Consider the following 26,385-nt stretch of genomic DNA (forward strand, 5'->3'; position numbering starts at 1 on the left):
TTATCACAACATTAAAATGAACGTCACAAGTAAAATGTGCAGAAAAACAGCACAGCAATTAAATCTGTTAAAACAGCAATTAAAAAAAGGAAGGTCAGGTCAGGAAATGTTGAGTATAAATAAGGAAAAGTTGTAGGAAACAGATCAGGATCTTTAGTGTTGGCCATTATTTTAATAACACATAAAATAAATCAAATAAGAAACTCAATATTTGACATCTCTTAGCTTTTTTCAGAATTGTTTGCACTGAAAAGATACACTACTATATTTGGGCTTACCTGTATCATGAATCATTATGCTGCTGTGATCTTCATCTGTACTATACTACAGTTGTTTTCTTTTATTTCCTTTTTTGTAAAATTTAAATTTAAGAAAATACTACATGGGGGGAAAACAAATACTGTACTGGCAGACACATTGGGTAGCCAAAAGCCCCAATGTTGCTATTATCTGCTTCTGGAAATCAAAATAGATGATAGCAAATAATAAGATGCGAAAAGAGTCCCAGATGTGTTTGATTTTGATATCATATTAATAGTAACAATAAACAAATACTCAATGTTAAATGGTACGGGTTGAGAGGTTTCTGATTAAAATTATAATGTCTGTTTTGTTAGCATCAATGGTGATGGAGCTGCTCAGCCTGTTCCTCCTGAAGAGCAACATCAGGAAGAAACAACTGAAGATCAAACTGCCGAAGCAGGAAGGGTTTCTTGGCCAGCCCCTTTTGAAATGCCTTCCTCACTTTCTGAAGATGCAAGTGCTTCTAATCAGGTTAATTTGGCAGGTGCCTTACTTAGAAAAGCAGTCTTGATGCTTCATAGGCGTGCTTGTAAAGATGGTGGCAATATACTAAAAGGAAGAGTAAAAAAATATTTTGCAGCGCAGCATGGTTGCACAATGAACAAAACCTTTGACAGTTTGATCATCTGCTACATACGTTACTTAAACCAAGCTTACTTACTCTCAGCAGTAGAATCACTTATATCCTTGTGCTTTTCACAGGGAAGTGTGCCTCTTGAGCCCTCATATGTAGTGGGGGATGTGTCCTCAGTCCCCAAAGAACAAAACCTATCTACTTTGTTCAGTGACGGGGGAAACAGTCAGGTATGGTTTTATGTGGCATCTGATCTAAAAAGTACAATCCCCTTACTCAGTTTGATCTACAGGGTAGCTGAGAGAGAAATTTCACTTGTACCAATTGTTTTGTGACATCTGTGATCTTGATCTTTATTGTGAATGACCAGCGTAGTCATTATGTGCTGTACTTAATTTTCTTTCCTTGAAATTTGCTTTATTGCATATATGCAGGCTGTATTGCATTTTTCTTTGTGTAAAGAGAATGGTTTCAAATGCTTCACTATTTCCTCTGCACATTTAAAGGGTCTTAAAAATGACTTTGTTCGGAACATCTTGTGGACATTTGAAGATATTCACATGTTGGTTGGATCAAATATGCCTATATTTGGAGGAGGAAGATACCCAGCTGTGAGCTTGCGTCTCAGGTGAATTACTAAACACTTAAAATCAGTGCAACATATCTATGAAGCAGGCTAATTTTGCTGTTTGGTTATTCTGTGTGTCTAGCATGATGATTAATCGTGGTTTTGTGAGCTGGGATACTGTTTATACTATGGGGTACCTATCACCACCATTCCGTCTCTGGCAATCGTTCTGTTGTCTGATAAAGATTCTGAGTTCCCACTATCTTGAGGGCCAGAGTCTACTCAGAGTGGCCATTCTCAGAGTAGACCCATTGATTTCAGTGGGCCTACTTTGAGTATGGCTATAGCCCCATACATTTAATCTTGATTTGACTTCTTGACTACTTTGAGAAGTTATCAGAGTTATTTTGAAACCTTTAAACAAACCTTCATCTGTAAAGTGTTATAAAGACTTTATAAGGCCACAGTTCTATGCATGCTTACCTGGAAATACAATATTTTAATTAATCTCACATTTGCAATCTGCCTTGAGATTTTGAGAGAGACTAGGGTGGAAATCAAAATATTGCCTGTTTAAAAAGCCTTGATAGATTTATTTCCTGTATTTGATGACACTCCCTGCTCCTGTTGTTTTGTATTCTTTCCCATGTATTTTCCCCAAATATTTATTATTATTATTTATTCAGTTTATATACTACTCTTTATCCAAAGATCCCAGGTTGGTGTATAACATTAAAAACATAATTTACACATCTTCATAATAAAGACATAATACATGACATAATAATACACAGTATAATTTAAAAAATACTCATAATAGCATTCCCCCAGATTTAACAGGCCATAGATTATTTAATGGCCAAAGGCCTGGGTAAAGAGGAATGTTTTGCCTGGCTCCTAAAGACATGTAATGATGGCGCCAGGCAAGCCTCTCTGGGGAGAGCATTCCACAGATGAGGAGCCCCCCCAGAAAAGGCCTGTTCTTGCATTATCACCCTCTAGATCTCTTATGGAGCATTCACATGAAGAAGCGCTCCAGATGATGATTGCAGGGTCTGAGTCAGTTCATATGAGGCAGTCCAGCACTTTGAATTGGGCCTGGAAACTGATGGGCAGCCAGTGCAGTCAGGCCAGGAATGGTGTTAATATGCTCAAACCATCTTGCCCTGACTGCCAAATTCTGCACCAGCTGAAGTTTCCCACCCGTCTTCAGAGGCAGCTCAATATAGAACACATTGCAAATAATGTAACCTAGAGGTTACCAGAGCATAGCCAACAAAATTTAGGCTATCCCTGTCCAGATAGGGGTGTAGCTGGGCCCACCAGCCAAAGCTGACAGAAGGCACTCTGTGCCAAGGCCACCTGGGCCCCAAGTGACAACAATGGATCCAGGAGCACTCCCAAGCTATGTATCTGCTCCTTAAGAAGGAGCATAACCCCATCAAGAACAGGCAGTCTCCCATCTATCCAGTCTAGGGAACCACCCAGTAACAGTGCCTCTACCTTATTTGGATTAAGCCTCAGTTTATTGGCTCTCATCCAGTCCATAACTTAGGCAAGACACCAGTCCAGGACATCAGCTGTCACACCTGTAGTTCTTAAAGGAGAAATAGAGCTGTGGGCCACATAGGGTGTGTGTGTAAACATGTAATCACAGTTCTTTCTTCTGCACAATTGGACTGTGGTGGCTTATGCTTTTCTCACTTCTGGCCTCTATACCTCACCTGGAGACTACTCTTTCTCCCTACAGGTGATTCCCTAACTTACTGGTTCTTAAAGTGTTGCCTTAGAAATGCTTCTCATAAACTTTTTTTATTCACAGTCTCAAGCTTTTAACACAGTGCTGTAGCCAATACCAGAAAGTAAAAAAGCAGTTCTTGTGTAAAAACCATGTGTTTTGTGCCTTTCTCAGCCTTTGTATGTACCCTACTGACTAAAATGTATTACAGATACTCTATGAATTTTGGACCTAACTGAAGGGGAACAAAGTTTCTATTTGTAGATTTTAATGAGTCTGGTTCATTTTACTGAAATAACACTACATATATTTCTGTTTGTAGGGATAACAATAAACCAATTAATGTGCTAACTGGCATTGACTATTGGCTGGACAATTTGATCTGCAATGTGCCAGAACTTGTGATGTGTTTCCATGTAAATGGAATTGTTCAGGTAAGTTTTGAATTCTGTTGCTCTGATTACTGTATTTGTTCTTGGTCAGTAAAATATGATTGCACAATTGTTAAGCCACAGTTTTCAAGCAGGTTTTTTTTCACTTAGATGGCAACCGGTTTAGGGCATCATTGCATTGGTGTATTGAAAAGGAATATTTTGTTGGTACTACTTCATAAGCCCATTCAGACTTGGCAAGAGATTTTAGTGGGCACGTTAATAATGAAATTCTTAAACCACAACAAAAATACGAAAGGTGCATTGGGTTAGTGTGTATGACTGTTAACCAGAAGGTTGGTGGTTCAAACCCACCCAGATAAGGTTGTGGGCCAGATTCCTGCATTGCAGGGGGTTGGACTAGATGACCCTCAGGGGAATGTTCCAACTCTACAGTTTTCTGATTCTAAGAATGCATGGAAGGCAATGACTTCCTTGTAGCATAAACAGTGCTTCTAATGGGTTTTTTGTTTGTTTTAGAAATACGAAATGATTAAGACAGAGGATATACCCAACTTGGAAAACTCAAATTTCTCTACCAAAGTAATAAAAGATATTGCTCAAAATATTTTATCATTTCTGAAAGCTAACTGTACCAAAGAAGGGCATACTTATTGGCTGTTTAAAGGTGAGCATTTTTCCATTTTTTTAAAGGTAACTTGCAGAATTACCATGATTTAGGGTAGGGAAGATTCCTAGGTTCACAGACAATTGTACAATATATGGTGTCGGTATTTTTGCCTCTTTCCTGAGGGTCTCTGCTGGGCACCTGGCAATGTAGATGGTGCTCCCTCCCTCCCTTCCTTCTTTCTTTCCTCCCTCCCTCCCCATAGCATGTGGTGGCAGCATGCTGTGTACACAGAGTAGGGTACTCCTGCCACAGACCCATGCTCTGTTAGACTAGGGGCAGCAACTTGGGCTGCTCTGGTAGCTCAGGAAAAGAGCAACATCTTATTACAGTGGTACTTCTGGTTACGAACTTAATACGTTCCGGAGGTCCGTTCTTAACCTGGAACCTTCTTAACCTGAGGTACCGCTTTAGCTAATGGGGCCTCCCGCTGCTGCCGCGCCACCACCACACAATTTCTGTTCTCATCCTGAGGTAAAGTTCTTAACTTGATGTACTACTTCCGGGTTAGCAAAGTCTGTAACCCAAAGTGTTTGTAACCCAAGGTGTTTGTAACCCGAGGTACCACTGTACATGCACAATGTATCAACAGACAGGAACAGAAGGTTGCTCCCTCTTGTTTTTGTGCTTCCTTCATTCCTACTTTTGTGATGCTAGGAGGGAGGGGCTTGGAAGCTAAGCAAGGAATAAGGAGTCTAAACTGAGATCACTCTAGCCATTCTGTCTCGTGTTGTTCTTTCCTTGTTTGATCAAGTGCGACCAAAAATTCTAGTTTTCCCTTATTTTATTGTGGGACCCATACTTTTTCAAGCATACACTTATGGGGGAAAAAAAATTCTTTCAGCAAGTGGAAGTGATATCGTAAAGCTGTATGACCTGACCACTCTCTGTGAAGAGACAGAAGATAAATACCAAAACCCCTTCACGATGCCAGTGGCAATTCTTCTTTACAAGTAAGTTTGCCTTGTATGGTTAGTACTATAAACACAGGAAAAGGTCTGAATGATACTGTTCAGCTTGAGGATTACAACCCAAATCTATGCAATCTGTAGAACACATGCTAGGCTTGTAGCCCCACTGCAGGAAGTCAAGAAAGCTAGCATTTCTCTGCTTCTGTACTGGCGTACTTTGCCGTTGTAGCAGGATGGTGGCAGAAGTCACTATGGGGATGCTAAGGAGAACTGCATGATATTGGTAGAGAACTATTATGAAGCTGTCCTGAGAGAGAAAAAGTGAAGTGGGGCTGAAAGTGGTTTCTTAACTTCACTGTAAGGCCAGCCAGAGCAATTCAGTGTCCCTCCATGCTGATGAAAATTTGTCCCAGGAAAATTTTCAGAGTGTTGGGATCAGAGTGATTTTTTACACTCCTGCAAATGTCAGGGTAAAGCTGATCTTAAAGGGGTACAAAATATATAAGCCTCATTTTCTACTCATCTGTTGCATTCCACAATTCTTTAACACTAGAGGGTAAGTTCTGGTTTCATGTTTCTCTTAGCATTATTAAATTTGAGGATTTTTAATATAAGGGTGGTGTTCATGATGATGAAGTTCTTAACCTTTCAATATATTTAAATGCATTCCTTCGAGGGGTTTTGAGCTGGAAGGACAGAAGCAGAAAGTGCAAGAAAAAAGTATTTGATTGGACCAATGTCAAGTAAGGTCATTATAGCCTCCAGATATTACCATTTCTGTATAGTTATATCCAGAACCAGATGCAGTATTTAATTGTATGATGTAGCCTTTGTTGCAACTAAGGCAAAATTGATTTTTTTTCTGGGAATGTGTTTTGAAATAATCTTTAATACAACACACCATATATGAAACTAGCTAATTTGGAAATAATAAATACAAAATTGATAACCGTTGTTTCAGTAGATGTTGCACGGTCAGTATGAGAGGGCCTTTATAGTTTGCTTTCTGTTCATTTTACGTTCTCTTAGAGTTGCTTGCAATATGATGTTGAAGAAAAACCAAAACAGGAAGCATTATGGTACTATCAGAACATTACTCCTTAACTGTGTGAAGTTGTTGGACAAGGGTAGACATCCTCAGGTAAGAATTGTATTCTGAGGCAAATGTTCCCGATACCAGTGACACCTAAAGGGAAAACACTTCATGGAGAGAGAGAGGTCACAACTAACCCCATCAGAATAGTTAAATGAATTATGTATTAATCATTTTATTCCAATGTACAAGTATAGGCTCCATATGCCCTAAGCAAAGCATCTGGAAAAATCATTATATTCACTCCTCTCTCTTGCTCTATTCAGTTTCAGGAGAAATCCCAAACCATGTGCATTTAGCATTATGTGAATGATCAGAAGCAAACCTTGGGCTCAAGCACTCCTGTTTTAGGTAGTTCAGTAGGGTGTGTATTTGGGTATGGGTGACGATCTAGGGGAGGGGTGAGTTGAATGGCCAAGAGAGAAGGGAAATTTGGCTTCTTATAAACATGGTGGTTTGCCTTCTGTTGGAGCAGAAAACTGGGTCATCAAAAAAGTGGCTTAATCTCTGCCTTGTACTCAGTTTCTTAAAAAGTCATGTCCATCTCATTCAGTATTGCCTATATTGCTTGCCAGTGACTCTCCAACAGGGGAGCCCTAAGTGCAGATGCCAACGACTGAATCTGGGAACTGGTGTTTCTCTCCCCAAAAGGCCTGGTTGTTCTTTATTCCCCTCCCACACTCCAGCCAAAACTGATAGTTCCATTTTTTTCTTCCTTTCCTAGCCCCTCAGGTTTCATTTTTTTCTTCCTCACATTATCTACCTTCCCTTAACTTTTAAAGGCATAAAACTTTTAAAGGCATAAAAATGTTGGTCTCTATAACTTTGAGAAACCACTTGTATTGATCTTTCCCCTTTTCTGAATCAAGATTATTGCTTCAGCAAACTACATGCTCTCAGAACTGTTCCAGCTTGATGAGCCAAAAAAAGAAGAGGGTGGTGAGTTCCCCTTAAATGGTAATTCTGATGAAAGCTACAGTGAGGAGGAAGAGGAAATGCCTGATAGTGATGAAAATGGTTCCTATAGTACCAGTTCAGATCCTCCTGATGACAACAAAGCAGTTGCTGTAATAAAATCAGTTGGAGAACTGTCTGTACCTGAAAAATACAAATCTACTCATCAAATACGTGTAAGTGTTAACTGGCTCAATTAAGATTGAGATTATATTTTGTAATAAGACATAATCGTGTTAATTAGCATACCTTTGCCAGGGAGGTAAAGCCTTCCCTCAAATGCCAGCTATCACCACAATACAAAAAAGGCATAGAGGAAGGCGTAGGACATTTTCACCGTATATATGTATTTGTCTTTCATAGAATAATGTGTGGAAAGTGAATAATTTTTCTTAATAGTTTATTTCTGAAGATCCGGGGTTTTCTGAGTGATGTTTTTGAGGAAAATAGCCAGGGTCAAACTAGGGCAGTAGGTCTTGGGAAAATAGATGTGGCTGCAGGATGGGGCTCATTTAAATGTTTTCAGTCAGTCGTCATTAGCTTAGCTTCATTATATCATAATAAGAATATTGAAAGCCTGAGTCCATAGCCCTTTTTAAAGATTTAACTTTATTGAGAACATAATCATTGATTATTCCTCTAATGGCTTCTGATGAGAGGAATTTCTGCTGAATTCTTCTGATTCAATGGAGTGTTTTCTTTTGTCTTTTCTGTGCAGCCTAGTTGTGCATTTCCAGTTTGCCACGACACTGAAGAAAGGTGCAGACTAGTGCTCAACTATGTTCTTGAAGTAAGTTTTGTTTTACTTATTGTTTTAATGCATCGTATCCTAACATCCTTTGAAAGTGCAAATAATAACTAAAAGTCTTTTTGTTTTTGTTTAAAACAGGGCTTAAAATCTGTAGACAGCAGCATCAAGAAGGAAAGTGATCTTCCTGCTGCAGATCCCAGCACTCCCATTCCATTAAAGTATGAAGATGAATCAACAAGTGTTGGACCTGAGTGTCTTGAAAAGCAGATGGCCTTGTTTTTAGACAAAAGTAAGTTTGTCTCACTCCCTCTTCTCAAATTTAGTAGAATGGTTAAAAAAAAAAAAAAAAGCTTTTTGATATAGATATATAAGTTCCTATAATTAACCTTTACCAGTTCATATTCTAAATTTTAATTCAAAGATCCCTAAGAATGAATTGCTTTATTTTTTAATTATAGTGGGCTCATTTCGGGAAGTTAAACATTCTAGTCAGTCAGGAATGATCCCTGGATCTTGGCAGTACAAAATGAAGCTTCAGCTGATCTTGAAATCCTCAAAGGCTTACTATGTTCTCTCTGATGCTGCTGTGAGTCTTCAGAAATATGGGAGAGCATTACGGTACATAAAACTAGCTTTACAGTGCCATGGTAAGTTGGAATATTTTTATTGTAGGTTCTAGATATAAAATGGCAATTGGTTATAATACTCAGCCTATGTCTGCACTCTACATTCATGAACAAGAAGGAGCTGCTATGGACTTCCATGTTTCCCTCCTCTCCTCCTCCTGTAGCTGGGAAAAGAACTTTGGTGGAGTTTAGATTCACCATCCATGACACATGACTTGTTACATACAGACAAAATATTGTGTATTAAACACTGGTTAGTTACAGAAGTCAGCTATATAATCCACGGTTTGTAGTTGACGTATTTAGAAACTGACCAGAGTTTGTTTTAGATGGTCAGACCTAATAAGGCCTACAGACTGGAGATTTCCCAGCACTGTTTTAAAGCCTTCTTTAAAAGCAATATGGATGGAAGACAAAAAAGTAGGGATAAGTGAGAAAAAATCTAAATTTCAGATAGAAATAATTGAAGGCAAAACCAAGTTATTATCCAAAATGTATGATATATTATTGGAATGGGACACTAAAGATGAAGAAGTAAAGGAGGTTATGACAAAATGGGCAATGGACTTGGGATACAATATAGAATATGAAAAGTGGTCGAAATTATGGAGTTGTGGAATGAAATTCACGGCATGCGTCACGCTTAGAGAAAATTTAGAAAAGATGATTTATAGGTGGTACATCACACCAGCAAAACTAGGAAAAATGTACAAAACAGGAAATAAGGCCTCCTGGAAGTGTAAAATTAAAGAAGGCAATTTCTACCATATGTGGTGGACTTGCGAGGAAATGAAGAAATTTTGGGATCTGATTTATAACGAGTTAAAAAATATATTTAAATACACTTTCCCTAAAAGACCAGAGGCCTTCCTATTAGGAATAATTGGGGATGAAATTAAAAAAGAAGATAAAACACTATTCCAATATTCGACAGCGGCTAGAATATTAATTGCACAAAATTGGAAAAGTCCAAATACCCCAACGGTCAGAGATTGGCAAACAAAATTATTTGAATATGTTGAATTAGCAAAAATGACGCAAAAAATTAGAAACCAAAAAAATACAAAGTTTATTAGCGATTGGAATAAATTTGTGGTATATATTGAAGGAAGCTATAGAAACTTAAAAACTACAGCAGGTCTGATATAAATCTTATGATGCGCAAACCATTAACAACTCTTAACTGCAGAAGAAAGAAAGAATTTTTATCAAGAAGCCCAAAATCGGGAGGGAAGGTGTGTAGAGGAAAGATCTAAATATCTAAAGATATAAAGATTCAAGGAGTAAGACAAGGAACTGTAACGGAAATTGATGCTATTTTTGTGTTATGTATGGATATTTTTTCCTTTTTTTCCTTTTCTTTTTTCTGTAACTTGTTTTGTTTTTTCTTTTGGTTATTTAAGTGAAATTCAATAAAAAGAAATAAAAAAAGCCTTTTTTAAAAGCACACTTCCAGCACATTCACTCACACTCCGGTATTTTGAATTCATATGTCCTTAGAGAAATTGCAAGGAACATGTGATGCATTTTACCACATTGAATAAAAAGCTGAAAAGAAGAGGTGATATAGCCCCAGAACCTGGGTGTGTAATGTTGCTCTAGCCAAGGGGTAGTCAACTTTTTTATACCTACTGCCTACTAATGCATCTTTCTTGATGGTAAAATTTCCTTAACTCCCACCAGTGCTCGATGGAAGGAGGATTCAGCTTGTGCCGTAGAACCCCCTACCGCCCACCTAGAATCCTGAAACACCCACTAGTGGGTGGTAGGGACCAGGTTGACAACCCATGCTCTAGCCAATGTACAGTTGTCATTATCATAATATTTGAGAACACAGCTGTGCTTGGTACTGGCAATCTAAGTTGACAAGTTTGAACTTGTATAAATAAGCATGCATACATTAATGCTTCCAGAAGATGAGGAGGAGGAGGAGGATTTATTGAATTTATATACAGTGGTGCCTCGCAAGACGAAATTAATTGGTTCCGCAAGTTTTTTCTTCTTGCGAGTTTTTCGTCTTGCGAAGCACGGTTTCCCATAGGAATGCATTGAAAATCAATGAATGCGTTCCTAGGGAAACCGCTTGCCAGGCTGGCGGTGTGGAGAAGGGCTTTTCTCCGCACCGCAAGCCTTCAGGACAGGTACGGGAACAGAGGGGAAGGCGGGGCTTGTTCTCTGTTCCCGGGGCTTGCGTGGGAGGAGGGTTTTTCCTCCCTGCCGCCAACATTCAGAACAGCATTCTGAATGTTGGCGGTGGGAAGGAAAACCCTCCTCCCACCCCAAGTCTTCAGGAAAGCCATCCGATGCCGCGCGGCGGGAGGAGGCGTCCCCCCCCCCCGCCCGGCATCGGAGCTTCGTTCCGATGCCACGCGCCTGGAGGAGGTCCGAGGACAGTGGGGAAGACGCGCTGCGCTTCCCCGCTGTCCCGGAGATTTCCCTATGGGCTGTCGTCTTGCGAGGCAAGCCCATAGGGAAATTCGTTTTGCGAAGCGCCTCCAAAATGGAAAACCCTTTCGTCTAGCGGGTTTTCCGTCTTGCGAGGCGTTCGTCTTGCGGGGTACCACTGTACCATCCTATATCTGGAGGTCTCAGGGCGGTTCACAGAAAAGATCGTACATGTGCACAGTTTCTTCGTGTGGCTTCATATCAAAAAGGCATCCTGTTCACTGGCTTCCTTTCTTACTTCCCTCCAACTAGATACATATTGCTGCCTCTGCACCAACATGCTTTCTGAAGTACTCCTGTTTCTTTGTCAGAGTTTAACTCTTTGTGGTGATATCCAACTAATGCTGGCCCAGAATGCAAACAACAGAGCTGCATATCTTGAAGAGTATAACTATCAAACAAAAGAAGATCAGGAAATACTACATAGTCTTCACAGAGAATCCAGTTGCCAAGGTAATGATTTAGCGTCTGAATTACAGTGTATTCAGCTAATTGGTTCTTTATTTACTCCTGATGTTTATACACCATATTTCACTGTACAGGATTACAAAGTGGTCTACACAACAATCTGTAAAGCAATACATAAAATAATGCTATGTTTAAAACCAAAGGCTACAGGTGGAACCAAAAAGGTAAAGGTAAAAGCATAAGGGGCATCAACGCAGTTGTAGGTTGCGTTGTATATATTTGTAGCATAGTTTTTGGAAGGTCCTGTTCAAAATAGGAGAGAGGTATTTGCAGGTGGAGTCAACATTCTTGGTCAAGATGCTGCTGATCCCATCCTTTCTTCTCCCCTTGCTCTGTCTTCTTAAAAGACATGACAAATGCCCTGGACCAAAATAATATTTGCATAAACTTTAAAATGTATCACACTTGGCAGAGGATGGAGACCCTTGTTGGTTTCATCCATTGGCAGCAGTTTTTGCTAAAGGTCTGTAAGTTACCATGGCATCTAAATACAGACAGTGGTGATAAGACTATACAAGACAAATATAGACAGTGCTGAAGTCCCTGTGGAATGATAGTTTTCACTCTCTGGATGTCCCCTGCTTAAACTACTGAGTACAGGTGTTGGCTTCACAGCTGCAGGGTTCAGACAATTGCTCCACTCCTTTGAGGAATGGGGGTTATGGGGCCAGGTGAGCTAGTCCTGCCCTTGTCACCATGCCCCATTTTCTGCATGTAAAGAAGTGGGTAGCAATCCTCTGTACAAGGGCAGTGCTTAACTGTGTGGCCCCACAACTGAACACCCACTCACCCAGAATAGGGCATAGAGAGAATTTTATTATTTCTAACCATATAGTATCACTTTGCAATGAATGCTTGAGACACTTGTGCAGCAATGTTCCAGACAGTACTCAAAATGAAAACGGCCACCGAAAGGTTTTTTTCGCATTCATAAAATTAAATCAATATAAAGTATTTTTATAACAAAACCATTCATTTTGCAGAGCTTTTAAAAGCTGTAGAGTTCTTTATACACAGATATAATCTCTTGAGTGGCTGTTGTCAATTGTTTCGAATACACTTTTATGGTTCTTTAGAAATGGCGATATAGCAAAAAATTACAGTGGTGTTTTAATTTTCTCTTCTAGTATTTTCTTGGGCTACTGACTTGTCTACAGATTTGGAATGCCAGCTTTCAATTAGCTGCAAATGCTATGAGGCAGCTAATGAAATTTTGCTTTTTAGTAATTTAAAAGGGCGGAATCCAGAACAATATACACAAGTGCTGAAGAGAATGGGTAACATCCGAAATGAAATTGGAGTATTTTACATGAACCAAGCTGCTGCATTACAGAGTGAAAGAGGGGGCAAGTATATTTATCTCTTTCTATTTATCTACATACACACACACACACACACACAGAGAGAGAGAGAGAGAGAGAGAGAGAGAGAGAGAGAGAGAGTTTTCTACTGGTGTTTTAATTTTTGTTAGATGTAGGATTTTTAATGATCTGAAAGAAGACTAGAATTGGAAGATACGGTGAAGATCATGGTTTATTGTGCAGTACAAAGTAAATTCAGGTTTTGGAAACTGCCCTATATATCCTAAAGTTAATTGAAACAAAAGCCCTGCAGTGGAGATGGAACCACTTCCATCACAAGGGACTGGCACAGACTTAACATAACCATTGCCAACCACAGCAAAATGATTGGGAACAGGGGATTGGATCTCCTCCCCCTCCTCCCCTGACACTTTCCTTGAATGCCAAGCTGTGTTCAAATCTAGCTTAATACAGAACTTGCATTAGTGGTAGTCATTACTAATGTTTAGGTTACTCATAGTAATTTATTTAAAAACTGACAAATTTGAACTTTTTTGCTGTGGGGTGGGGTAAACAGATGCAGTGTGTGGCCATGCAGCCTTGTGCCATCCCTTCATAGGTAAGGGACAGGCTGCATTACATCTGCTCTGGCCTGTACAATTGCTTGGCACTAACACTTGGAATTAATTGAAGATAAGGATTTGAAACATTTTTTCTCTCTAAATTAGTGCTGACATATAAGCTAGAGGCCTATATTTTGTTTTGTTTTTTTCCAGTCTGTATGCCATAAATATGACCAATAGTGTTTTCAGGTCTATTGTGCAGAAAAGGTAGAAGAGAATATGTACCATAGGGAAGATTGTCATAGAAAATAATATAGGCTAAATGTTTCTTTATAACCAGGCCTTTGGCTGATTAAGCATTCTGTAGGCGTTTTGGTGTGTTTGTGGGAGGTGGGGTTATTAGTTTGCTTTTGTTTTATTATGTATTTTGTATTCTCATTTTGTATTTGTATGCTGTGAACCTTTGGATAAAGGTCAGTATACAAATTTAATAAAGAAGAAGATTTAAAATTGATTTCCCTGTTGAACACTAGTTTCTTCAACAGGATTTTGCTAATTTTGAATATAATTATTTATAGTGGGGGGACTAAGATCACTTTGTTTTTCAATGTTTTTCAATGCTGGAGTAGTTGGTGAAATATTCTCTTTGGAGACATCTTCCCTTTCTGGAGGTAATTGTCCTTATGGGTTCTATAAAATTACATTTAGGTCCTTTAATGTAGCACTTTTTGAGCCACTATAAATAAGATAATACAGTTCTCGCTGGCAGCCATCTTGGAAGCCATATTTCTGAAAGACTGTACTTAAATTTCAGAATGGCATTAAAATAGCTAATCCATGGAAGTACACATACTACTGATTTCTTAAAATGTACCTCTTTCTCTTTCTGCTGTTCTAGAGAACAAAACTGTATCTGCAGCAGAACAGCAACTTTGGAAGAAAAGCTTCTCTTGTTTCGAAAAAGGGATTCAAAACTTTGAGTCCATTGATGATGCAACCAATGCTGCTCTTCTCTTGTGTAACATGGGAAGATTAATGCGGATTTGTGCTCATGCTCACTGTGCTGCTGCAGTAGACTTCAAAAGAGAATTTTCCCATGAAGAGGCTCTTTATTATAATAAGGTAACAACCACCCCAATCATCTTAAGCTGATTGCAATTCCTAGATAGAAGAGTAGGTCTCTACTGTGATTAGTGGATGCCTAGACATACAGAAATCCTATGTTGCCTTTTTGAAATGAATATTTATTGAGTATTTCTGTCTTGGATTTAGATTATATGTCTATGTAAGTTTAGTTCCAAAAATATAAGAAATGTTTACAGTGGTACCTCAGGTTAAGTACTTAATTTGTTCCGGAGGTCCGTTCTTAACCTGAAACTGTTCTTAACCTGAAGCACCACTTTAGCTAATGGGGCCTCCTGCTGCTGCCACGCCGCCGGAGCACGATTTCTGTTCTCATCCTGAAGCAAAGTTCTTAACCTGAAGTACTATTTCTGGGTTAGCAGAGTCTGTAACCTGAAGTGTATTTAACCTGAAGCGTATGTAACCCGAGGTACCACTGTACTAGAATAGGGATGAAATAAGCTTTTAAATATCTTCACTCTGAAGATCCATTTCATATTCCTTTTCCACTGGCTCATTTCTACAAGTTACTGCTTGTCTAATCGGTCTACTCATGAGAATAATGTGATGTCAGTTAAGGATCTTACAGAACTCTCAGTGGCAGCTCAGTTGTAATGAGAGGCGGCTATTGTGTTCATGCCCTGCTTTCCTAAGGCATCCGTGAGAATGCATTGTTGGACTAGATGAGACTTTGGGGTCTAATCCAGCAAGGCTCGTACATTCTTAGCTTTTTTGGTTGTACTTTTTTGCATGCCCTGTAGCCTTCCTCATGAAAGATGCAGCTAAAACATCTGTGGGTACTCTTATCTGATGTTACTTAATACTTATTTGAGTAATCTGCTAGTGTAAATAGGCAAGTAAATATTCTGAACCGACATGGTCTCACCAAGTTAATCAAAACTTTCTTGTTTAGAATCAAACCCTTGATACTGAGGGGAACAATAGAGACCATGGTTAGTGGACCTGTACTTCTCACAGAGTTGTTCAGCCTGTTTTTACTTTTATAAAAGGTACAGCATTGGGGGGACGAGTATAGGAGGTTCAGATTGCAATTGAGTTCATTGGATAATGTATGGAGAATATTTAAATTAGCAGTGAAAATGTTCACTTATCAGTGTACATGCTGCCAGAGGGGCTAAAATACTAGAGTGATAATTATGTTTAATAATAGGTCATATGCTGTTCAATTATTGCAGACACCCTGTATTCAGAATCAATAAGTATTCAGTACCTACTATGCGTCTTGACGTAAATATTAGTAATGAATACAAGCCTGTCAACAACTTATTTTACTATGCAATGATTGAAATCTGTAGGCTGTTGACTACTATCTGAAGGCCTTGAGGTCCCTGGGTGAAAGGGAAGTTCATCCTGCTGTTTGGGATTCTGTCAATTGGGAGCTGTCTACCACCTTCTTTACTATGGCAACTCTGCTGCAAGATTATGCTCCCTTATCCAGAAAGGCTCAAGAACAGGTAACTGTGTGTGTGTGTGTGTGTGTGTGTTTTAAGAACTAACCATTCCTGTAGCACTTAAAATAGAAAAAAGGAAGAATGACTCAGATCCATGTTGAATACAGTGGTACCTCGGGTTAAGTACTTAATTCGTTCTGGAGGTCTGTTCTTAACCTGAAACTGTTCTTAACCTGAAGCACCACTTTAGCTAATGGGGCCTCCTGCTCCCGGAGCACGATTTCTGTTCTCACCCTGAAGCAAAGTTCTGAACCCGAGGTACTATTTCTCAGTTAGCGGAGTCTGTAACCTGAAGTGTATGTAACCCAAGGTACCACTGCATAGCATTTGAACCATCAGTAGAAAAATTAGGTGATCATGATGATGATTGCTGCAAGAATGGTTTATTTCTTAGCTATATAGGCTTTTTACTTACCTTGAGCAAATACTATTGCATGCATCCCTGTCCTTTCTGAAGCCCACACTCTGGTAGCAGCCATATGTATCTATGATGACAGATCAATGGTAGATTGTGGCATCCTGCATAGTGTTGTACACATGTTAATTATTCTTTGATGATCTCTCGTAGCCGAGTAAGATTGTCTACCATGAATTTGGTCTTAACAGTGTGTCCGTGACTGTAGAGGCCAATTCTGGATCCACGCATCCTTCCACAGTGGAGACATAGGTTCCCAGGCAGGAGTTGATCACTGCGAAGATTTGCCTTCCTCTTAGCATGTTTTCCCCTTTCGTCCTGAGTTTGTGCTTCTTCAAAGTCCATGACGCCTTTGGTAGAGGCTATTCTGCAATTGGAGCACTTGCAGGCCAGTGTTTCCCAATTATCTGTGCTTATACTGCATTTTTTAAGATTTGCCTTGAGAGCATCTTTAAACTTCTTTTGTTGTCTACCGGCATTTTGTTTTCCATTCTTAAGTTGGGAATGGAGTAGTTGCTTTGGAAAATGATAATCAGGCATCCGAACAGCATGATCAGTCCAGTGAAGTTGATGTTGAAGAATCATTGTTTCTACACTGGTGATCTTTGCTTCTTCCAGTACACTGACATTAGTTCACCTGTCTTCCCTGTATAAATGTTATGGGCGTAGGAGCAGTATTTCTTAATTTTTCTTATTCATGAAAATAAATAATGCCAAATACTCTATTTTGAGAAATTCATGTATTGCAAGGTATTACAAATTACAAATTTTGAAAGCTTTTTCTTTGTGTGTTAGATAGAAAAAGAAGTTAGCGAGTCAATGATGAAATCCTTGAAATATTGTGATGTTGACACAGTGTCTGCACGGCAGCCCCTTTGCCAGTACCGGGCAGCTACAGTTCACCACAGGCTGGCTTCCATGTATCACAGCTGTTTGAGAAACCAGGTATTTGTCCAAAGAGAACCTACAATAATGTGTCTCTGATGGTGCACACTTAATATATATTGGTTAGTATATATCTCTCATGTAAACAGAGGGGCATAGTGTTTTATTTTTTAAGCATAGGTTTGTTACATTTTTAAAATGTGAATTTCTGACTTGTTGATTTATGATTGATTTATGGCCACATCAATGTCTGCATGACACTATTGGTTTTTCTAGTAGTTGGTAAACTTCTTTTATTCTCAGTAATTATGCTAGCCTTGATACATCAGCAGTAGCCTCATTGTGTGGTACTCTGGCAGGAAGATGTTACTACATCCAGTAGGTTTCTAAACATATTTAATAGCATGTATATTTTTATAAAAAGAATCTTGTAAAATAGTCACAAGGAGAAATTGATTTCATATGCTTCCTGCTAAATATGTATTTTCTGTAAATATTTAAGCAGTTATGTAGTAAGCATTGTTAAAGGGGGGATATGCTTTACCATAATACATAAAACTATGCTTTTTATTCACCTGAACAAATTTTAAACAATATTTTTTTGTTAAAGGTTGGTGATGAACATCAGCGGAAACAGCATAGAGTACTAGTAGATCTTCATTACAGTAAAGCTGTGAAGTTTTTTCACCTCCTGAAGGATGTGCCATGTGAGCTTCTTCGCGTACAGCTGGAAAGAGTAGCATTTGCAGAATTTCAGATGGCAAGTAAGTTGAACAGTTGCTCTATTCTGAATAAATATTATCCAAACTTTTTTTCCAAAAATAACTGATGAACAGCAGTTCCCTGGGATGAAACAGAATTTGCTAATTGGTTCACTGGACTTGTCTTAAACTCAAAATATTATTAGACAAATAATTTGGTAATTGACAAGTACTTAGTATATTAATATCATTCTTATCTACTTCTAGGTCAAAATAGCAGTGCTGGAAAACTAAAGACTTTGTCTGGGGCTTTGGATATAATGATAAAGACCCAGTCTGTGTTTCAGCTCATCAGAAAGGAACTTGTTGCTGAATTTGAACAGGTAAACTACTTATTATTATTACAGTGGTGCCCCGCAAGATGAATGCCTCGCAAGATGAAAAACTTGCTAGACGAAAGGGTTTTGCAGTTTTTGAGCTGCTTTGCAAGACAAATTTCCCCATGGGCTTGCTTCGCAAGACGAAAACGTCTTGCAAGTTTGTTTCCTTTTTCTTAACACCGTTAATACAGTTGCGACTTGACTTCGAGGAGCAACTCATAGAACACGGTGTGGTAGCCTTTTTTGAGGTTTTTGGTGATTTTTGAAGCTTTTCCAAAACTTTTCCGACACCGTGCTTCACAAGACGAAAAATTCGCTAGACGAAAAAACTCGCGGAACGAATTAATTTCGTCTTGCGAGGCACCACTGTATTATTATTATTTGGATGTTTGTGGTTCTGTCATGTTACATGATTATTTACACTGGTTTAGAATTGAGTAAAATATATGTGTTTGAATGGTTGTGTTATACTTAATGTCTGTATTTTTAAATACCCCAGCAGCTTTTTAAAAATTTCCCTATAATTACATAATTACATACGTGTGCTGATACTTAACTCTTTGTTTGTTTGTTTGTTTGTTTGTTTGTTTGTTTGTTTGAGTAAATCTGTATACTACTTTTCAAAACCAAAGATGCTCCCCAAAGCAGCTCACAGTGGTTTTTTTGTCCTTTCTGTTTAGAGACTTGAGGATAACAAAAGCAATGTGGAAAGTGTGCCTGCTGAAGACTCATCCACTAGCCTCAATAAGGAGGAAATTGTAAAACTCCTTGGTATATTTGAGTCTCGATTGTCTTTCCTCCTTCTTCAGTCCATCAAACTGCTTACATCAACTAAAAGGAAAGTTGGGTAAGTCAGTATATGGTACTATTTCTCTTAACTTCTTTGCTTTGCATGAATTGTTTTTTATTGCGCTTTGGATCCAAACTATATCATTTACAGAAAGAGAGTAGCAATAGCATTGTTCTGCAGAGTTCACTCAGTGCTATAGCAGATGAGGTTTGTAGTAGTACTACATAAACAGACCCATTTGGGGATTTAGTTTTTTGTGCATTTCTTGCACAACCCTGTAGAATGATGTGTAAAAGATTTGTTCCTTGAAGAGCATATTGACATCTAGCCAAGAACTTTGTTTTGCCTTTTAAGCCTATTGTGTATTGCAGGGCTGTCCAGCTTCCAAGAGACTGCAATCTATTCCCACTATAAAAAAACTGCCAGTGATCTACCCAATGGATTGACCAAAGTTGTTTTTTAGGGAGCCAAAGCTGTTGAGCTCCGCCCCCCTTTGCTACATTGGTGAGGGTCCAAAGGCAGACCAGGAGCTAACTCAGACATCCCACAATCATCCAGTATATCGTGATCGACCTTTAGGACACGCCTGGTGTATTGTATTAATTTTATGTTTGGCGTATTTGGGAAAATGTTTTGTGTATCGGCCTTTCGTGGTGATACCATGTATTCAGTTGGGAATAGAGAAGAATTGGCATTGATGTTTCTGTAGGAAAGGCATTACCATTGCTTATGGTGCCTACAAGGATCAAGCAATCTCTGTTTACCTGCACTTACAATAAGCCTGCAGCTCAGGAGGAGGAGGGAGGAAAAGAGAGTAAATAAAACGCATGCTGTTGCTGTGAGGTAAAGCTCACTCTGTGTGTAAGAGCTGGTAGATAGTACAAAATATCTGTTGTTTTTCCCAGCTTTAAGATTATATTATGTTCATAGAGCTAGGCAAAAAGAAAATTGGATTTTGATTTTTATTTGTGCAAGGAAATTGCAAGAGTAACTTGGAGTGCCAGTCACTTACAAATCTATCCACATGGAATTGTTAACTTAGAAAGCTCTGAAGTTGTGTTGGCATGTGTGCTAAATATAGTATAGCAACTACAGTATTCCAAGTGTAAAGAAGCTTCATGGGGCAAGATGATCAATACACGATAGGACAGAGTAATAGCAGAGTGTTTGCTGTGCTTCTCTTTTTTCAGTTTTTGTATTAGAATTCTGAGTCTCCACAAGGTGGCAGTATAAATACAGAAGGCCAAAACGTAGGGGTTTTTTTCCCCCAGAGTAACTCGTTTACTATATAATACGTTAGCACTTGTAATTGTTCATGGTGTAGTATATTGTACAGATTTGGAAAGGCTAATAATGTCATGGAAAAATATTTAGATTTTTGTGTATTCTACTCTTTGAATTACTAGTAATTCTCTTTAGCTTTTTCTAAAGCCTGGGCACATCAATCCCAGCTACATCATTTTTAAATATTAATTTTTCAAGCTTTCCAAAAATGACAGCAGAAGGGTGCTGTAGCCGTTTCATTGTAGCTGGAGCCGCATCAGAATTGTACTTCTGCCATATCCGTGCTCAGTTTCCTCAACCTCATAATGTTGTCATTTATTATTACCATGTATTTATTTATAGACAAAAATGGTTTCATGGTGATTGCAGGAGTATAAGACAAGTAGAAAACAACATAATTATAATTAAAACAAAAGAAACAAAACCCAGTGATCCAGTATTAAATCTCCCTCCCTCCCTCCCTCCCCCCCCCCTCTCTCTCTCTCTCTCACACACACAAATATACAACAACAGCATGATCACTAGCACAATTTTCAACAGGGTCACACCCGTTTTTTCCTGGCAAAGCTTGTCATGCAGGGCAACCAAGCCAGTTTTAGTGCAGAACTCATGTCTAAACCCTGATTGAAATAGAGCCGGACAATTAAGTCTCATCCAAAAGTAGCCACAGAGAATACTGCTCAAAGGATAGGTTTTGCCTGCATGCTATAATTATCCTTTATTAACTGACATTTTATCATCTTCAGTCTCCTTCAGTGGGTATGATGTCATAGTCCTGCCTTTTTATAAATACAAATGAGTTTTTAGATCTTACTCTATTTTAGTTTTATGTTTGTTTATGCTTACTTCTTGTAAAAAAAAGAACTAATTCAAGTTCAATAAGTAATGATAAATGATGCTGTTGTATAGTACCCCTATATATCAACAAGAGCAAGGGCCACTGTAGTAGTATTACGGCTGCCAGGGACTGCTGCTCCCTGGGACTATGGTTGGATCTGAGTGTATGGTCACCACTTGTGGTTATGTGTCGGACGCGGGTGGCATTGTGGTCTAAACCACTGAGCCTCTTGGGCTTGCCGATTGGAAGGTCAGTGGTTCGAATCCATGCAATGGGGTGAGCTCCTGTTGCACAGTCCCAGCGCCTGCCAACCTAGCAGTTCGAAAGCATGCCAGTGCGTAAATAAATACCACTCTGGTGGGAAGGTAAACAGCGTTTCCATGCGCTGCTCTGGTTTCAGTGTTCTATTGCGCCAGAGGCAGCTTAGTCATGCTGGCCACATGACCCGGAAAAACTGTCTGCAGACAAACGCTGCCTCGGCCTGAAAGTAAGATGAAGCGCTGCAACCCCAGAGTCGCCTTTGAGAGGACTTAACCGTCCAGGGGTCCTTTACCTTTTACCTATGTGTCGGTGCTGGGATATTACCAGCTAGTAATACTGTGGCCTCGTAAGCTTGAGTTGTTAGGCATTTTGTAGGGGAATCAGCTTAATATTGAATGTGGTGATCCAGTTCACACATGCACACAATTACTCAGGAGTTACTGATTTGCAGCTGAATGTATGAACAGACACTGTTTAAAGCATAATTCTAAGGTGCTGTGTGTGATTGTGTGCTCCTCCACAGTTGAATCACAAAGTCACGATGTGATCATTACAGCATGTTTTTAGTCAGTTGATAAAAGAGAGGCATCCCTAATAGAAAAGAGGACACAAAGGGAAGTAGAACAGAACTGCTATAAAGGACAAAGCACATTGGTATATATAGTCACTGTGCCATGTTGAATGTGTGCTCAGAAAGTTAAATTGGCTTAGAGAGCTAAGGTCACTTTCAACTCCATTGTGAGGCTTCTAATGGACCCTTTGAGTTAATAATTCTGTAGTGAAAGATCAGGGGTGTAAAGAGGTAAGCCTCCTCAGACATTTGATTGTGTTTTCTCCCCTGCTGCTAAATGTTTGGAATACCTGAAGCTTTTAACTATGAGAATGTAACTGCAGACAGATTGGGGTGGGGTGGGGGGAGAGTGGTATCTCCAGAATGGGGTGTTAGGAGGCTTAGATATTGGGAACTACTAACCAGCTTTATGTATCATTTGGAATGCATATGCATCATCAGTGGAATATCAATGCATAAACCATCTATAATAGAGCAATGCATGGATAAAATAGCTGCTCTCTCAATTATAAAATAACTTTGCTGTTTGGCAATGAAACAGTTTTAAAACACTTATTAAAATAAATACTTAGTTCTGGATATTCTAATAGAATTCATTGGAATTTTTAATTTACTAACTGGTTTGTCTGCATAATAAATAAAGCTGTCAATTCTATTTGCCAAATGTTAGGAATTTAATTGCTTCTTGCTTTCTTGGATCGAAGTATTTCCAGTGGCAATGCTTTCTCTGTATAGTTCTGGATAATGCCAGCTGTGGCAGTTGTTCATTTTTGAGCACATTTTATTAGTGTCTAAAAAGAGATGGAGAACTTGCACTAACAAAAGCAAAAGATCTAAGCTTATTCAACACACCTGAGTTCCTCTGACAATTAGCATTGTGATGAAGCATGATGAAAGAGAAAGGTTTTTCTAAAAAGTATTAATGTAGAGGTACACAGAGGCTGGTGCATACAATGAGCTATTGTGGTGAACCCAAGTAGTTGAAAAATAAGTTGCCATTAAAGGAGAATGTAATAAATGGAAAGATTCAACCGTGACAAAAGTGAGATTCCATTAGTACTCGGAAAGTGTAAGTGTTGCACACTTTTGAGTTGCACTGATGAGAACATGAAAAACAGGATAAATGGTATTTGCTTCAGGTGGAAGGAGGATGAATTGTGGTCCTGCTGTCTCCCAAGGGTTACTGCTCAGCTAAATTCCCCTCTATTTGCTCACAGTACAGGATCTTCCCTTGCACTTAAACCTATTTTCCTATGATAGAGGTAAGGGAAAGAATATGCTAATAGGCCCCTTGTGTCCGCATGATTAAGGAGGATGTGGTAGTGGTAAAAGTCTAAGTGGATAGGTTTTGATCCAACATACTGCAAGCAGAGTTCTGCCACCCCAAAGAAAGCTGCTCCTAGGGTAAAGGATGTGACACAAGAGGCTTCATTTGGCAGGGCGAATATGTGTAAATCAGGGGATCTTCTCTTTGCACAAATAAACGTGCATCTCACACACATTATTGCTCTGTTGGAGCCAAGCCATTATCTGCAGACTTTGTTTATGCATCAAGTACTAGATTAACCTAGTTCCCCCCTTTCTTCCAGAGGTAACAGTGAAGAAGAAGAAATTCTTAAGACCAATAAGAATGTTTATTCACTTCTCTTGCGATCAGCAGCAAATAAAAACCTGACTCTGCTAGAAAGAACGGAAGTTGTTTTAAGCTTATTGGAAAAGCTGACTCAGGATAATGAAGGCAATAATCTGGGAATTCAGTGACCCACCTTGATGCTTGTACATGTTGCAACCATTGAATCAGTGCCTTGCTCAAAAAGGGATTTGTGGTTCTCTTCCATAGATTGCCTGCTTTATTTATATTGTTCCATATTTATAAGTTTGTACAGTTGGAAAATAAAACTATTGTTACCCTTTGATTGCTGTTATGAATTAGCATATATTTTTGTTTTTACACTTCTGGGTTTGTTTTGAAATGCTCAAAGAGAAATGTACAGTTAGTTTATTTAATCTGAACTGTAATGGGCTTTGTATTGTTGCAAAGCAGAATGGTTTTGCTAACTCTACTCTGTTTCACCAGGGGTGGGGAACATGGGCCCCTACAGCTGTTGTTGGACTCCCAACCCCCAGCATTTGTGACCACTGGCTGCATTGGCTGGGCCTGATGGGAACTGGAGTCCTGTCACATCTCAAAGGCCACAGATTCCCCACCCTTGTGTTACAGCAAAAGTCCCCTTTGCTGTTTCTTTCCACTATGCATTCTCTGCTAAGCAAAACGTCCGTGAAAGGCACATGCCAGCAGTATTAATTAAAACCATAACATTACAATTACAGATTCCTCCAAAAATGTGCCTTTTGCACTTCAATGCAAACACTTAAAATAGACATTACTCTGAGAAATGAAATGGGCTTGTTTGTACCTCACTGTCACTTTTTCAGAAATGTGAATAAACAGTTGTATATTGATGAAATTTTATTAAAAATTTATCCCAGTGGTCAGCATTTCATTTCTGTTGTCTCATTTTCCTCCCAGGAAACCTCAAAGGTATCAGTGCATACAAAGGTTGCTGTGTTGGTTCTTTTGTTTGTTCTTTTGTAGAGGTTTGTAACACCATCAGGGAACACAAGTTTCTTTTAAAAAGGAATATTGTTCCTGCATTGCACAATAATCTCATTCCGCAAATGGCTACCATTTTGCCTAACCAAATATTCCGAGTAACTTGAAAGATTGCTCATTCTTGCTTTTCCACAGAATCACTTTCTGTTGCCTGCTGTGTCTTCTCTTGTGTATGACCGACAGGCTATATTATCTTGTATTATTTATTAGGCGTCATATGCAATGTTCAAAATTGTGACCCTATGGTGTCTTTGCATGTTCTAATTCGGCTCAGATACTCACTGCATGATATGACTGAGCTACCAACCAATAGTTCTCTCATCTTATTCTGAGTCATTTTGACTCATTGGCTTGGATCCTAACTTTTATTTTGCTCTTGGGGTTTGGGGAACCCTTGAGCGGTGTGGAGAGCTGCAAGCAGCCAAGGGAACATGGTTTCTTCTATAAAGGCTACACTATGTTGGTTATTAGCAACCTGATTCTGTAAGCATTTTCTACATAGTAGCTATATAGATATTTCAGTGAATTATATTTTTTAAATTTGCAGCTCCCAAAAGATGTATAGTCCTTATCTGGACCACCTGGAGTGCATTTTAAGCATCACTTCCTTTGGCAGTTTGATATGGAGTTCTTTCCAGCTGCAGAGAACATTTTGTGCAATGGGACAGTTCTCTTCCTTTCTTTTGTCCCCCATATACCCATGGGGTATGCTGTGGGCTAAATTGTCTGGGCCTGCAGTGGGAGGGCATAATTGTCCCAAAGCAGGTAGGGAAATCTTGCACAAGATTCTTCTGCCCAATACCTGGTGATTCACCTCCACCCTGTTCTGGATAACACAGCCCACAATGTTTGGTAGGTCCTGCTGAGTATCTAGAGAGACTTTTTGTGGGGGGTGGGGAGAAGGAAAGGGAGATCAAATGAGCTACCTTAACTTGTGCTTGTGCAATGTTCAATACATCTCATGAGCACAAGAACTTTGCTACAGGTAAGCTTGGAGAACACTTGTGGATTTTCCTCTAATAATTGGAATTTACCTTTTTTAAAAAGATGTTAAATGAAAGGCCACTTCATAAGTAGTACCAATAGATTGTATTACCACCAATGTAAATAATGTGAGATAACCAGCTTCGTATAACCAATATGCTTAAGTCTAATTAATGCATGAAGGGGTTAAAACCAGAGTAAGCTCTCCTGCCATGCTTCTTGAAACTTGGGAGGGACTAGCTTATCAAGCCTTTGTTCCATCACTCTACCCAAGATGCTCAGGATGTAAAGAGATCCAAGCTGGTTGTTCCAAGCTCAGATTTCATGGCTCTAACTTTCTTGAGTTCATATATCAATAATTTAGGAACTTTCGCCAATGTAACTAAACCAAGTTTTACTGTCTGCAACCTTTTCTGACTGCTGTATGGAAAAGCACACGAACCTGACCCGTGGGGAGTTTGTAAGTAAACCATTTTTAACTTAACCAAATGTGTGTCTTTTCTATGCTAAGGGAAGAGGGAAGTTTTGAAACTCACAAGGATATATTTTAAAGGTCTAGCAGCCTGTATTTCCACACTTTAATATTCTGCATATGTAGCGATTTTAAAACCTCTGCTGGGGTTTTTGCCCCAAACCTGGATGTTAGCATTCAGGAATTCTCTTTCCTATATGCCTATTTTATTTTTTGCCGCCAACAAATAAAAGTACTTACAA

The 26,385-nt window shown here is 39.1% G+C and overlaps 1 protein-coding gene across 6 annotated transcripts in view; it reads left to right on the forward strand.

Annotated features, from left to right (window-relative positions):
- Nucleotides 1-26,385, forward strand: part of EDRF1 (erythroid differentiation regulatory factor 1) — a 36,258-nt gene that overhangs the window by 7,143 nt on the left and 2,730 nt on the right. For 2 of the 6 annotated variants that reach the window (XM_081192838.1, XM_081192839.1), the window contains exons 6-25: nucleotides 618-774; nucleotides 1,006-1,107; nucleotides 1,384-1,505; nucleotides 3,506-3,617; nucleotides 4,095-4,242; nucleotides 5,087-5,195; nucleotides 6,183-6,294; nucleotides 7,116-7,376; nucleotides 7,919-7,990; nucleotides 8,090-8,240; nucleotides 8,410-8,598; nucleotides 11,275-11,475; nucleotides 12,618-12,836; nucleotides 14,253-14,476; nucleotides 15,793-15,951; nucleotides 17,159-17,308; nucleotides 17,859-18,012; nucleotides 18,217-18,332; nucleotides 19,010-19,176; nucleotides 23,663-24,577. In XM_081192838.1, the coding sequence (XP_081048964.1) occupies nucleotides 618-774; nucleotides 1,006-1,107; nucleotides 1,384-1,505; nucleotides 3,506-3,617; nucleotides 4,095-4,242; nucleotides 5,087-5,195; nucleotides 6,183-6,294; nucleotides 7,116-7,376; nucleotides 7,919-7,990; nucleotides 8,090-8,240; nucleotides 8,410-8,598; nucleotides 11,275-11,475; nucleotides 12,618-12,836; nucleotides 14,253-14,476; nucleotides 15,793-15,951; nucleotides 17,159-17,308; nucleotides 17,859-18,012; nucleotides 18,217-18,332; nucleotides 19,010-19,176; nucleotides 23,663-23,834 (3,097 nt within the window). In that variant the 3' untranslated portion in view covers nucleotides 23,835-24,577. Of the gene's footprint in view, nucleotides 1-617; nucleotides 775-1,005; nucleotides 1,108-1,383; nucleotides 1,506-3,505; nucleotides 3,618-4,094; nucleotides 4,243-5,086; nucleotides 5,196-6,182; nucleotides 6,295-7,115; nucleotides 7,377-7,918; nucleotides 7,991-8,089; nucleotides 8,241-8,409; nucleotides 8,599-11,274; nucleotides 11,476-12,617; nucleotides 12,837-14,252; nucleotides 14,477-15,792; nucleotides 15,952-17,158; nucleotides 17,309-17,858; nucleotides 18,013-18,216; nucleotides 18,333-19,009; nucleotides 19,177-23,662; nucleotides 24,578-26,385 lie in introns of those variants that run through there. The other 4 variants (XM_081192840.1, XM_081192841.1, XM_081192842.1 and 1 more) reach the window with 4 other exon arrangements.

This window comes from Podarcis bocagei, assembly GCF_964188305.1.
Source record: "Podarcis bocagei genome assembly, chromosome: 4".
Taxonomy (NCBI): domain Eukaryota; kingdom Metazoa; phylum Chordata; class Lepidosauria; order Squamata; family Lacertidae; genus Podarcis; species Podarcis bocagei.